The sequence below is a fragment of the Sceloporus occidentalis genome, unplaced genomic scaffold (assembly GCF_023333645.1).
Source record: "Sceloporus occidentalis isolate IW3139 unplaced genomic scaffold, rSceOcc1.0.p SCAF_2, whole genome shotgun sequence".
NCBI classification, from domain to species: domain Eukaryota; kingdom Metazoa; phylum Chordata; class Lepidosauria; order Squamata; family Phrynosomatidae; genus Sceloporus; species Sceloporus occidentalis.
The window spans coordinates 162,628,035-162,643,246 of record NW_028316982.1 but is presented as its reverse complement, the minus strand read 5'-3'; the positions used below and the strand labels follow the sequence as shown (position 1 = coordinate 162,643,246).

At 38.3% G+C, this 15,212-nt stretch overlaps 1 protein-coding gene across 3 annotated transcripts in view; it reads left to right on the top strand.

Moving 5' to 3' along the window:
* Positions 1 to 15,212, top strand: part of LOC149319204 (putative cysteine--tRNA ligase, mitochondrial) — a 40,870-nt gene that overhangs the window by 2,813 nt on the left and 22,845 nt on the right. For all 3 annotated transcript variants that reach the window (XM_089511264.1, XM_089511261.1, XM_089511262.1), the window contains exons 2-9: positions 496 to 546; positions 2,903 to 3,020; positions 4,383 to 4,454; positions 5,111 to 5,216; positions 7,417 to 7,500; positions 9,794 to 9,923; positions 12,482 to 12,615; positions 13,412 to 13,476. In XM_089511264.1, the coding sequence (XP_089367390.1) occupies positions 496 to 546; positions 2,903 to 3,020; positions 4,383 to 4,454; positions 5,111 to 5,216; positions 7,417 to 7,500; positions 9,794 to 9,923; positions 12,482 to 12,615; positions 13,412 to 13,476 (760 nt within the window). The remainder of the gene's footprint in view (positions 1 to 495; positions 547 to 2,902; positions 3,021 to 4,382; positions 4,455 to 5,110; positions 5,217 to 7,416; positions 7,501 to 9,793; positions 9,924 to 12,481; positions 12,616 to 13,411; positions 13,477 to 15,212) is intronic.

The following is a 15,212-nucleotide window of genomic DNA, read 5'->3' as shown; positions in this document are numbered from 1 at the left end:
AAGTGAACCCAGCTATAGGGAGAGTCAGCTTTTGGCTATTTCTTCAAAGTAGAAATCAGGCAAGGACAGGAAGATTTAGGCTGGGGTGGGCATTTGTGATGCATCAGGAATTTTATTTATTTTTTCCTTTAACTCACAACTTGCACCAGCCCTAGTCAATATAGCCAGTGTGAGAGATTATGGGCAGGGTAGTCCAAAGATACCTAGAGGGCCACAGTGGCCCAAAAGTCAGAGAGGCTTCTGTGAAAGAATTATGTTCCAAATGAGACCTAAAGTAGGCTCTGAGACCATCAGCCATCTATTTCTGGATAGTTTGTAGTTGTAGCATTGCATCTTGGACACAATACTGTATAAGCAATGTTCAGCATGGACTGTTGGACTTGTGAACCTCCCAAGTGCCTCTTCAAAGTACCCCTTTGCAAACCACCATTTACTGCCATCTTTCTTCTGTCAATCAGTGTTGATATGATTTTTTGTTGTTCTTGTTATTAATAGGTATAGTTGTGGACCAACTGTGTATGACCATGCACACCTTGGACATGCTTGGTATGTTTTTATGCTTTGCTTATTTTTATTGACATGCATATCCTAGCAACTAGGCTAGACAGAGAATCTAATACAGCTCTTAGTCTATTAGCATATGGGGTTGCCTATATTCATAAAAATAAGTCTTTCAGACTTTAGAGGAATTAATTTTTTTAAAATAAGAAATCTACCAACAACATGGTTGCTGGCCATGCTGGCTGTGGGCAAATGAGAGTTGTAGTGCAGAATATTAACTTTGTAAGAGATCTGCCTATTTCAACACAGAGCAGGACTTTATTGAACTGAAAAGTATAACTTACAAGTAAGTGTAGTTAGATGAATATGTGCTCAGCCATGAACACTCATGCGTAACCTTGGGCCATTCACACTCAGCTTAAAAGGAAGGCTGAAAGCATAAAATTCTCTTTGGAGTGGCATACCTCCTCCGAATAAATATTGGCAAAACAACCCTATTATAGCATCTCTTACTGTAAGTCAGAATTGATAGAAAGGCACATAACAACAGTACCTAGATAAATCCAACTGAGGCATAAAAGAGAAGGTAGAAGATTGTCAGCCCCACATGAAGAAGATCTCTTTCTGAGATCTAAAATATGCATTAACCCTGGTGGAAGGATTATGTAGAGTTTTTTGCACTAGGACTTCACAAGCAAAAATACGCTTAGCTCCAGCATTTCTGTCTCTTATCTTAAAGCCAACCCATGTTATAACCCCATATAATGTTTAATTTAACTGTGGAATTTGCTACCATGAAATATTGTAATGACTCCCAATTTTAAGGGCTTTAAAGGGGGATTGGAGGGTGGGATACTTGGCAGCTATTGTCATGATGTGTGCATTTATGTGTTGCTCCTCTCTTCTGCCAGAGACACTATACTTCTGTATTATAATTTAATTTAATTTGTTTTTTAATAATTTGTTTTATTTATATACTGCTATTCCAAAGATCATAGCGGTGAACAGCAAGTAAGCTAATTAGCAAGTAAGCTAATTTGCCCCCAACAGTCTGGGTACTCATTTTAGCAACCTCGGAAGGATGCAAGCCTGAGTCGAGCTTGGGCCCTTTTGCTGGTCTTGAACTCGCAACCTTGTGGTTTTGAGTGAATGGCTGCAGTACAGGCATTTAACCACTGCGCCACCAGGGCTCCGATTATTATCATTAGCAGAAATTGCTGGAAAGCTTGCAGAGAAATGCCCTTGCAGTTATGTCCCCTTGTAGCCTTCCCACAGGCATGCCATTGGCTGCTGTGTGAACAGAGTGCTGGACTATATAGGACTTACATCTGATTCAGCATGTTTCTCCAAGAAGAGTAGAGCAATTTTGTTTGCTCACATGGCCTGTCCCATTTTAGCACAACAACACCTGACACCTTCTGACACCTTTAAGGCTAAGATTTATTTCAACATGAACTTTCATGAATTATAATCCACTTCCTTTGGTAGATAGGATATTCGAGTTCCAGGTAAACATATACAGTGTACAATGCACACTATTAGCATCAACTATTAAAAAATGAGAGCCAGCATGGTGTAGTGGTTTGAATATTGGACTATGACTCTGGAGATCAGGGTTTGATTCCCCACTTGAGCATAAAAACCCACTGGGTGACCTTGGGCAAGTCATACCCTCTCAGCCTCAGAGGATGGCTATGGCAAACTCCCTCTGAAGAAACTTGCCAAGAAAACCGTATGATAGATCTGCCTTAGGGTCACTGTGATTTTTTTAAAAAAGACTTGGAAGCACACAGCAACAACATTTTTAAAATTGCACAGTTGTTCTGCCAACTGCCAAAGCACAACTCTATCTGGCAAAGATGCTGAGTGGACAGTAGGCCTGCTGAAGGTGTGTTGAATCCAAATTCCATCTTCCCTGTATATATACACAGATCTGATGGAGAAGGCTCTTCTCCTGTCAAGCATATGAGTGTAGAAGGTAGAGCAACAATGAGTTCTGAGTCTTAATTGTTTAACAATAGTAGTAAAATGACCCCCCAATCTAGATCTTCATATCCTGAAACCTCAGAGTGCTCCTATGGTAGCTGAGTAGTGGATTTTTGTGTAGAAAAATAGGGAGTAGCATTCTGTTTAGGTTTTAGGCTCAGAATGGTTCAATTCCAAGTGTGTGCCTTTTGTACCAGGCTCTGGTTGTATGCTTGGAGTCTGGCCTTCCCTGATTTACATTTGTGCTACAATAAATCTATTAACTTTTTAGGTACCACAGGATTCTGTACTTCTAGCACACTCATGTTGCAGGTCTCCTCATTCAAAGAGGCTGAGAATACCTGATCCAGAGTTTAATGTTGGATTATGCAGTATCCATCAATGCAGTAACATACATGCATCTTTTTTTTTACAGCTCCTATGTTAGGTTTGATATAATTAGAAGAATATTGACACAGATGTTTGGAAAGGAAGTGGTCATGGTGATGGGAATTACAGATATAGATGACAAAATAATTAGGAGAGCCAATGAGGTAAGTTCATAGTTCTGCTTGCGGTGTAATTTTTGAATTGGTTTAGCATAAAATCCATTGGATTAGGCAACAAAGTGAAACTGATCTTCCTTGATCTGTGCACAAGTTCTAAAATTTTTGAATACTTGGAAGAATGACCATTTGCTTTTGTGTCCCTTCCTTTTATTTTCCTTTAACATAAATGAAAATGTGTACTAGACCCAGAGCAAGGTAATGAGTTTGAGGGTGTGTTGTTGTTGTTGTTGTTGCACGATCACTTCCTAGGGCCATCACCTTTCTCAATTAAATCAGGATTTGACTAAAGTAGCTAATTGGTTTCAAAGCATGTTGAAAATTTCAAGGTATTTTCCCATTATGTGGCACAACATTACATGCCCTAGATACCACAGGGCCAGAACATTCTTCTCTACCTACTTGTTTCTTCATTTAAGCCAGTTCTGTTGATGTATCTTAGTCAATTATTCAATCTTTTTATTTTCTGCAATGGAGTTTTTTGTAAGATACTAAGCAAGTCAAGTATATTTTATGCTAAGAATTCTGGAAATATTAAAATGTAATGATTAAGCTGTTTAACTGTGTAGTGGCTCTTGTACCCTGAGGAGATTCACTTTGTTTTCTACCACACACAAATATCTTATATGCTTTGAACAGCTATTTGTTTCCCTGATCTGAACTGCTGGCACTCCTTAAAAGAAAAGTTTGTTTCTGAGGTGATCCCAGGCCAAGATTATATTGACAGCATAATGATATCATGTCATTATAGAGACAGATTTGGTCATGTGCAGAACCTCACTCTGAATAGGCCTGTGGGTGCGGATGTGACATAGCCAAAATGAAATTAGAATGAGTGAAATCCTTCTGAATGGATAATTCCTCCCTGCCCCTTTCAGACTCCTGTCAAAATACATGGGGTGTGTTTAACCATCCCATTTTGGATCAACCTGTTGTGTAGTACTATATGCGTTTTTCTCATTGAATGAAATATGTAATAGTATAAAGTATTTTCAGAAATGTCTGATCATGTTGTGTGTGTGTGTGTGTGTGTGTGTGTGTGTGTATATATATATATATATATTTGCTTACAATGGCACAAGAAAGCTGTCACCTGTTATTCCTGCTTTACAACATTTGAGGGTATACTTGAAATCCAAGTAAAATTTAAATGAAGGTTGTTTTTAATAAAGATCACTTGTTCTTCCTGTCCCCACCCCTTGACATGTAGGACTGGTATCTCCTCAGGCGAGCATTTAATGAGGCTTCTTGGTTTTATTTTGTACCTTTTCTCTCTCTCAGTAAGCTGTTAGTTAACCAATCAGCCATCTTATATGTGATTTACCAGTGTGTTCCTTTTTTTAAAAACAGATCGGTATATCACCAATGTCTCTTGCCCGTTTTTATGAGGAAGATTTTAAGCAAGACATGGCTGCTTTAAAGGTACAGACATTGAATCTGATAAATTGTTGCTCTGAAAAGAAAAGGTGGTTTTGTTTGTTTAAATTGATGTTTTGGCAGTAGGAATCCCCTTCTTTGGTTTGCTAGGCATTTTTTGCTAATATAATAATAATAATATAAAATGTATTTTTATCCCGCCCCTCTGTGCAATACAACCAATATGTTCTGAACACAATATGTTCTGCCAAATTCAACTATCAAGTTGCTGCGTTATTTTAAAAACAAAAACAGAAAAACACATTGTTGTTTGGGTATATCTTAAATATGCTTCTAATAATCTGCTTGATTAGCCCAACATTAACCTCCAGTGTTGATAGTATGAAGACTGTTTGCCTTTACGTTTTCATAAATAAGGCTCACCCTTTGCTTTATCCCAGAATCACTACCTGGTAGTTACTAAATCAGTATGTTTGCACTCTCCATCATGAAACTGGGCTTGCAGTTCAGAACTCATGGAAAAAACATCTGGTTTAATGCCTTGTTTTGTCTCAGTCCCCTGCATTTTGTACCCTTGAGCCTGATGAAGATTTTTGTAGCATTTTAAGGTAACAAAGTATTTCAACACATTTGACTGTTTCTATCAAAGGGATTGCTTAGCTGTGCAATCTGGAGTAATAACAGAACATTATTTTTTTAAGGTTCTTCCTCCTACAGTCTATATGAGAGTGACTGAAAATATTCCTCAGATCATTTATTTTATACAGAAGATCATTACTAGTGGACATGGCTATGCAACTTCAAAAGGTAGGTCTTTTAAACTGTAGAATCAGTTGTTATGTGTGATATATGTGCATGTCAGATTTGCTGTTTTTGCTACTGTTTTTGCCTCAGTTTGACAACATCTGCTCCACCTGTTGAACAGCAAATGCACTGTACTGCACGTAGTCAGGAATGACTTGTTTTTCTTCACTGAGTTTGTAAAATTGTTGACAGACCATATCAAAGGAAGCAGTGAGAGGCAGCTGGCAATTTTGCTCGTTTACCCACAGCAGCCACTTTTTCCTTCATTGCCCCTTGCTATACCACAGTCTTGTCTGCTTTGATTCCCACTTGTTTTTGCCTCTCTGTCTTCTTTCCAACCCTCCCAAACTGAATCCTGACCAAGGCTTAAGACCTCAGTCAGGAGATGTCTCTGACAAGGATGCTGGGAATAACAGAAATTCCAGGCACAAGGGACCATTTTAAAGCTTCGTCTTGGCATTTCTACTGATCAAGGCATTATTATTAAAGAAATTGTTACTGAGTGTCCATTTTCTCACCCACATGGTTCATAAGTGATAGTTTTTGGGCTATCTAAAATCCTGACTTTTGGATTGAAGTGGAGGTGATTTTTAAAAAGCAGAGAGTAGATTCAGAGTTCCAAATGTACTAAATTATTAGTCAATGCGGTTTCCAATATGAATTGTTGGTTTTGGTTTATTGATTAAATTACATGTGTCTCTTTGTCTCCCCTGCATGTCCAAAAGATAGGACTGGGTATTCATTTGAACATAATTTCTTACTTAAAAATGCATTGATTGCTCATTTTACAAAGCAGAACTTTGCAGAGTAGCATTTCATCTTGATTTCTGCTGACAGTTGATGTTCATGCTTGTTAGGAGTATGTTCAAGAAACACAATAGTCCTGATCTGATCTTCCTCTCTTCCTCATTTGGCCCATGGGCAGTTCACTTCCCTCAGCCTTGATATTGATCTGTGCTGGTTGTAGAAGGCATGAGGTGCCTCTGAACCATAATTTCCTAATGAGGAGCTAGCAGATTGCCCTGTTCAATCTCACCAGAACTTGGAAAGAAGAATAACTTTTCAAAGTGATTAATTCCCATTCCTTGTTGAACTGTTCAGAAAGTTGTTTGTTTTGATTATTTACAACAGTGTTTAAACAGTTACTAATTGCATTGCATTTGTACTATATATTGCTGTACATTCCATTACTTCAGGGGAAGGACTCCCCTAGAATTGAAAAGCAAGTGGCAAAAAATCTTAGGGAATTTTTGTTAAAATACCTCCAGAAATACCCTTAGAAAGTCAGTAACTCTAAAATGGGGTGGGCAAAATTGGATCAGAGTGGCAATCATTGGAAAGCTATGCAGCTGCATTAGCTGACAGATGACTTTGAAAGGCTGCACCTCGCTGTACCTGCTGCTGCAAAAAAATCAGAATAATTTTTGTCTCCAAATGTTCCCAAGGAAACCTAAGGAAGATTTTCACCACATTTTTGGCCTTTACTGGACCATTTTAGGCCTAGTGCATACCTTTTTTTGAACAACAGGAACTGAGTGGAAATCCTTTCCTGTTCACTGCCAGACTCAAAAAAATGCCTATTATGATCTGGAAATAGGAAAACATAGTGGAAATGCTCCTAAGACATATAGGGTAATTTGAGGGCAATTCTTTTTGCCATTTTTTAATTCTGCAGAGGACAGGGGGCCTCCAGACATGGTGGAAATTCCCTACACACTCATAGAGCCATTTAGTGGCAGAAAATAGACTTCCTCACCCCTGCCATAGATGGACTGCCAACTCTGGGCAGTCCTAAAACAGCATAGGCAAAGGTAAAGAATGCTGGGTATTGCAGTCCAAACATATGTAGAAGACTATAAGATTCATACTCCTGCTTTTATAAGTGACTTGGAAATGTTGCTTGAGTTACCAGTAAAGTAACTGTAACCTTGCTAAAAAAAAAATAGAATGTCCCAAGAGTGATTCATTACATATAATTAGGATACATATAACTTTCAAGCTCTGGTCTGAGTAGAGGTTCCAACATAGTGGCCTGGTTGTTTTATGCGTGAAAAAGAACCATATGCCCACAGCTGCTGGCACAAGTAGGTTGTGTGGTGCCTTGAATGAGTAAGTGTTGAAGAATTTATGGATTGTGCCATTTGCCAATAGACCAAATTAACTCCTGTCTTTATAATACAACCAAACTGTTTACTTTCAACAGGTAATGTTTATTTTGATGTCCGTTCTATGGGGGACAGATATGGAAAGCTAGCAAATATATATCCTGATAACCGAGAAGAACCAGGTATGTTAATGAGTACGTAGAATTGAATCTGAATGCCTCTGCTTAATGTGCTAATTGGAAGTTAAGTGAAATTAGAAGAGATTTGAAATTTGCTGGTGTATGATATATTTTAATTCAAGTTGACAGATGCCTGAGACAAACAGTGTATTCTTTAGGCTTTTCCTATATTATAAACAAAAGCTACAGTACATACAAAGGAAGTCAATCCTGTTAACAATGGGATAGACAGATTCCCAATAACGTCCCCCCCCCAAATTTTAAAACAATAATTTAAAACAAAATTTTTAAACATTTACCAGTAGCAGTGCTCTCCGCCTCTAATTGGCTATTTAGGTGCATATTCCCCCCTCTCCTGTTTTATGCCTATATAGGTCTTTTTTCAAAACTGGAAGTAACATGTCAGTCACTTTCTGTCCTGGAAACAAAAACCCATACAGGTCTTTAAATGGATAAGGGAGCCAAAATAGGTATTTGAGGGATGCAGCTGGCTGGGTGCCCAGCTATTTCATTTTCTGGTGAAATTGTTTTTTTGAGATGCATAGAGCTATAGAAACTCACAGATTGCATGAAGCTTGCACAATTCAGTTTCTTCACCCCTGGTGTAATGCATGGCTACTGGTCAGTTTTTGTGTGGGAACCACTCATGTCAATCTTTGCAGAAGGAAAATTCCTTGCCAGCATTCCATAAAGAAGCAGTTATTAAAAAGTCAGAATTTTAAATCCATATAGGATGTCTAAGGTCCAAAACACTGTAGCAATAACCCAATTTGAGACTGCTTTAACTACCCTGGCTCAATGCTAGGGAATTCTGGGAACTGTAGTTTTGTGAGACGTTTAGCCTTTTCTTTTCTTTTAAGCTTGCAACATGTTTATTATGCATTTTGGTTGGCCCAATAAAGGTGTCATTGTTTTGTGGATTTTGGATGATATTGTACTTTGTTATATGGCCAACACAGCTACCTTTGGATGTCTTCTATTCCCCCCCCATTTATTTATTATTATAAGACAAAAGAATTACATACGTATACAAATATCACTTAGTAAAATATAACAGTGAGAAAGAAAGAGAAAAAAAAGCATTGAGTCTGTCTATCATACATCATTACAGTTGACGTTTAGCCTTTTCTGTCAGAGAGTTCTGAGGCCACAATAAACTACAATTCCCAGGATTCCCTAGCACAGAGTCAGGACAGTTAAAGTGGTCTCAAACTGGATTACTGCAGTGTGTTTTGGACCTTTGTCTGCTGCCACACTGCAGAATTAATGTAGTTTGACACTGCTCTAACTGTGATGGCTACATACTATGGAATCCTGGGTTTTGTAGTTTGTTGCGGCACCAAAGCTTTCTGACAGAAGGCTAAATATCTCACAAAACTACAAATTCCAGAATTCCATAGCATTGAGTTATGGCAATTAAAGTGGTGTTAAACTGCATTAATGCTGCAGTGTAGATACAGCCTTAAATTGATCTGGAGTAAAAGATGCCTTGGAAGAGACCATGGCACAGTGTTTGAATGCCTGGAATTAAAATAGTCACCTAGTGCTGGCTAGGTGGATTGACAGTCTAAACAGAAATTGGAAAAGACACTTTTTTTGGAGAACAGTTCCCACAGTGACTTACTCAGCTTGGAGAGATTCTGGGAGTTGTATTCCAAAATGTAGTGTGTGTGTGTGTGTGTGTGTGTGTATTTTGCAAACTCTGAATCTGAGTTGGTATAACTCAAAAAAACAAAAACAAATTGCAGTGATAATTTTTATCAGACCAACCAAAAGTGCACAATATATTATGCAAACTTTCAAATCTCACAGGCTTCTTCATCAGGTATGTCTATTAAAAAGCCATTTTAGGGTAAGGGAGGAAATGTAACTGGTATAAATCACATTTCCTCCCCACATACATCACCTGTTGCCTACTCAGAATGCATATGCAAAATCATATTCAATATATGTGTAGATTGCAATGATAATTTCACATTAAGTTTTATAATGGGATAATAAAGTAGTTGAACCATGACCACCACAAAGCAGAATAGAATATTAGAGTACTGATTTCATAGAAATTATTTCAGAACTTGATGCAACATGTCTTGGCTACCTCCATGCCTGGTGTTTGTCACATTCACACATATGCCATCATAGGTTATTACTTGTATGCAAGGTGCACACTGCTTCCTTTACCAAAGTGTTTTCAGTATAAGGAAAAACACATTATAGTTTGCTTTGGCAAATGCAGTAGATATAGCTTCATTTTTAATTTTGTCTTCATTCATGTGTCACCTCTTGTTATTGGCAGCTGATAGTGATAAGTCTCACATGAAGGATTTTGCTCTTTGGAAGGCAGCCAAACCTCCAGAGATGTGCTGGGATTCACCCTGGGGGAAAGGAAGGCCTGGCTGGCACATTGAATGTTCAACCATCTCAAGGTCAGCTGGTCTGGAATTTTTTATTTGTTTTTTTTCCCTTCCCAAATATGTGGTAGAATGTGCTATTAAAAAAACTTTTTTATTTTTAAAATCCTACTTCATATTTTCTTTCTAAAAAGCAGTTTAATTCCAACCATTTCTGGCCCTTACATTTGGTGCAAGTAGTTGTGATAAATGAAGGTCCTCACAATTGATGACAGCAGAAGGATAAGTACAATCTCTACACCATCCTAGCCCTCCTTCACAAGGAGTAGCACAAATAGTAAGAAAGGCTTTGTCTGTGTTCCTACCAAATGTGCCTGTGAAGGCAGTGGGACCAAAATGAGGCCTTCCAAGATGCTGGACCCTAAGGCTCAAATGGGAAGTTACAGTCCTCTGATATCCTGGGACACAAGCCATATAGAGCTTTATAGTCCATAGCCAGAACTTTAAATTGCACCCAGAAATAGACTGACAGCTATTGGAGTTGTTGCAACAGGGGAATCATATGCTTCCTTTAGCCAGCTCTAGTTAACAACCCATAGCCCTGCTGAAGTGCCTGATCACTTTTCAGAAGCAGCCCCATGTATAAGGTGTTGCATAAATCCAAAGGAGATGCAACTGATGCTCTTTTGTGTATGTATGTATCCTTTGGGAATCGACAGTCAGGTGTAAACTGACTAACAACAGATGACAACAATAAGGAAATGTGCTTATTGGTTTTGAGAGACACGTCTCACAGTGTTGAAACCAAACCATAAACTATAGTTTGTAATGTGTTTCTAGGAGATTTTTTACACCACTCTAGAAACAGAGAAATGCTTAGGAAGACTTCTAGGGCACATGGCCATGAATGCTGAGCAAAGCAATCAGTTTCTTTTGGATTTCATATATCTATATTGAAAGAACAGGGCGAAGGTGAAAGGAAGGAATTTCTAGGCAACGGGCAGGCAGATTTCTTAGTGGTATTTGCACATATAACAATACCTGATGTGTTCAGCCAAGCTGATTGGACTGATTTTTTTTTTGCAACACCCCATTTAAAGTGACTTCAGTTCTCTGCTTTATACTTTAAAAATGTGGCTCATAAAGAATAATAAGAGAAGCAGGCTATGACACAGTTTAAAACAGGTCAAGTAAATGAAGGTGGTATGTTTAGTGAGGAGAATGACAAGAGAAAAAGGAGGTAGGTGCAAGTCAGATCAACATACACATTTTTTGTGGAGCAGGGATTGCTGTAAAAATGATTTCAGATACTCACTGAGTGTCTTTTCTACTGAAGACTGTGATATCAATTAAACAGTTGTAGTCCTCCATAGGTTTATGTATGTGTCTTCAAGTCACCTGTCGACTTACGGTGACCCCAAAAATTTCATAGGGTTTTCTTAGGCAAGGAATACTCAGAAGTTATTTTGTCAGTTCCTTCCTCTTTCTTTAAAAAATATTTCTATTAACACATCATTTTCTTACCAGTTCCTTACTCTGATGCCAACAGCACCTGGTATTCATTGGCTATCTCCTATCCAAGTACTCACCCTGTTTGCTTCCAAGGTCTGATGTCTTTAGGCTATTTTAGCCATTCTTCCATAGGTATTCATGCTTTATCCCATGACTGTCTGGAGTTGGTTGCAAGATTCAGATTTTTAGGGCTAATATTAAACTATTTAAGGATAAGAGTAGAGCCATCTAGAGGCAAACAGAAATATTGCAGCAGCCAAGCAAATAGCTCAAATCTATATGGTCTCTCCAAATACATGGAAGAGGAAGCCATTCACCTATATCTCCCATCTTAGCTACTCCCTTCACATTGCACACTGTTGTTTTGAGTCCCAAACAGTTTGCTCAGAAGCATACATTGATGTTAACTTTTACCATAATAAATAAAACTGAACCACAATACTTCTGATATATTTTGCATGTGCCATCTTGGAATGTACCAATGTCTGTGTGGTCCCTGAAAGAGGGAAATAATATTTGTGTATATGTATGACAAACTGAAGTTTATTGTCTTACCCTGACTCCTGTTACTGTACTGTAACCTGAAAATGCATTGTGCCAGCCAGCTGATTTTCTTGAATATCTTTACTCTGCAACTTTTTAATGCATTCCCCTTTATGCTTATTCAGCATGACATCAAAGCATATTGATAAACTGCTGTGAGCATTCTGCTTTAGTACACAAAACCTAGAGCTTCTTGATTGACCAGTGCTATAGCATAAATTCATTTTTTTAAAAAAAGCATAATTTACTCAGATAATAAAAAAGAAAATATATGAAGCATGTGAACATTGGATGCTGTCCTTTAGTTTCTCATGGAAATGTTTAAGCAGTTTTCTAATCCAAAAAACCTAATTTCAAGAAAAATGTGTTTAATATGTTGCAAATGATAAGTGTGGGCAGATGCTGTAATGCTTTGAATCCATTCCAGCCTTGGCTCCTAGGTGTTCATCACAACCAGGAGTTTGGATATATTAGTCTTGTTAATTCATGTAGTTATAAACATTTCTGTGTTTCTGGTCAGTCCAGCTTGCCCCCCCTTTCCCCCCTCCCCCTCCAATTATTGAATATTATTTTTTCAGTCTAGTGTTTGGAGGACATTTGGATATCCACACTGGTGGAATAGATCTTGCATTTCCCCATCATGAAAATGAAATTGCTCAATGTGAAGTTTATCATCAATGTGATCAATGGGGAAATTATTTTCTGCATTCTGGTAAGTTACAGTTTAAATAACCCCCTTTACATTTTTGTTGTTGTTATTGTGCCTTCAAACAATTTCTGACTTATGGCAACCCTAAGGCAACCCTGTCACAGGGTTTTCTTGGCATGTTTCCTCAGAGGGGGATTGCCCTTGCCATCCTCTGAGGCTGAAAGAGTGTGACTTGCCCAAGGTCATCTAGTGGGGTTCCATGACTGAGCTGGGATTCAAACCCTGATCTCCAAAGTCATAGTCTAGTGCTCAAACCACTACGTCACACTGGCTGTTCTTTTTATTTTAGCTTCCTTCTGTTTATGGGTCTTAAGATCCAACAGGAGTTTTTCAAGTCTTTCCATGAAAGACGGAAAGAGGTTTCAGTAACCTTCATGTAACATCTGGTAGTATTATATCGTCTCTAAAAGGGACTGCATACTCCTGTTGACACTCATGTAAATATTGCTTGAGTAGAATAATAATAATAATAATAATAATAATAATAATAATAATAATTTATTTTGGAGCTGATTATAGTTCTTTAACCAGAGATGAAAAGGAAAAGATGATGAAGTTACGTGGAGTAATAAGACTTATTTTTATAATTTTATTTATTTTAATACTTTCGTTTGCACGTTCTTATGCTTCATAAACAAGAGTGGGTGCTTTAAAATTCCTACTGAGATAGACTTGGGTTTTTTTTTTTTGCCTTTATTCCGTATATTCTGGGTGGTAGGAGAATGGAGTATTTAACTTTTCTTTTTGCTCAGAAGTTTTTTTTTAAAAAAACCAAATCAACTTGCTTTTGTCATTTCAGGACATCTGCATGTTAAAGGGAGTGAAAAAATGTCAAAATCACTCAAAAACTACATTACAATTAAGGTACTATAAACCACTGTAAGTATTTTATTTTAGATTTGAATACTTCCAAGCTGACTTCCACTCAGAATACTGTTACTGAAGGCACCTCAAAAAGGCTATGATCTGTGCAAGAGCACAGGTTGAGAACTGAATCCTATTTGCCTGAATGGCTGTCTAGGGTAAGATAGCCTGCTAAGAATCCAGAGGCTGCAAATTCAAATCCCTGGTAGGCCTTGTGGTCTTTAGATCAACATACAACCCGGTATACACTTGAAGTTATCTGTTTCTGAAAGCTAAGCAGGGTTGGGTTTAGTTAGTCCCTAGATGAGAAACCACCAGGGAATACTAAGGATCTCCAGGAAGGACTAGGAAAGAATCCTGAAGCCTTAGAGAGCCATGACTGCCAGTCTGAGTTGACAGGATGTGACTAAATAGACCCATAATCTGACTCACTGTAAGACTTTTTGCAGGAACAGTTTCTCAATATCCTAGCACTGAAGCACACTCTGCACTCTCAGGTCTGCGCCAAAGGATTGGATTACACTCCAGAGTAGATTTGGGAGGTGCATGATGGATGGGGTGTGGGGTAGAGGGAAGCAGCAGAGGAGAGGAATAGAAAGTCCCATGGTTGGTTAGATAGAACTCTTGGAGACTAGCAGTGGGAGCAGTGCCTACTCAGACATGACTCTCGATTCAATGGGATTTACTCCCAAAGGTTGCAACCTTAGTGTCAAAGAGCACTACACTTGGTGCCTAAGAAGATTTTTTCTTTAATCCTTCTTCCTGCAGTGGAGGTTGTGGTGAAAAACAAGAGGTTATTTCATTGTATCTTTAACTCTTTGCCCTGAAGCCTTTTGCTGACTGGGCTTTTAAACTCTTATTTATTACAGTACATTTTTTTCTTGCTCTTACTCCAAAGAGTTAATGGATTTTTTCTCTCTCTACCCCATTTGTAATCTCTGAGTTGCAGTATAACATAATTCCTTACACATAAAAAGTATTCACCTCTCTTTGGCTTTTCCACATACTATTGTGTTACAACCTGAAATTGAGTTGGATTTAATTACCATGCGATGTACGCAACATGCTCAACACTTTAGGTTAAAATACATTTATTGCGGCATGGAAGTTAATACCAAAACAACCTGGAACTTGGATGCATAAGTATTAACCACCAGAGTTAGTAGTTGATAGAAGCACCTTTAGTAGCAGTACAAAGTCCTCTTGGGTAAATCTCTATCCACTTTGCTCTATGTGGATTGTCCCATTTTTGTCCATTCTTCATGGCAAAATTGCTCCTGGTCCCCACTGTCAGTGTGGATGGCCACTGTTAATATACTGTAACTTGGATGTGTTGCCATCTGATTGAAGTTTGGGCTTTCACTGGACCATGCTAAGACATTCAAGTTCTTGTTTTAAACCATCTAATGTTAATCTCTTTAGAATCATTCTGTTCAAAGGTAAAAAAAACTGTCCCAATTCCAGGTGACATCCAGACTCAGACAACCCATCCTATGTTTGGCTTCATCCATATTGTTTTCAATCCTGTGTCCTGGTCTCAGTTGAAGGTGATGCTGCCACCAGCATGCTTTACCACATTGATGGCAGTTTCAAGGCAATGTGCCCTGTTGGTTTTATGCCATATGCAGCATTTCGCAACAAGGCGAAAAAGTTCGATTTTGGTTTTACCAGACCTGAGAAACCTTTCCTGCATGTTTGCTGTGACTCTTAGTGTCTCTTTGCAGATTCCAAATGGG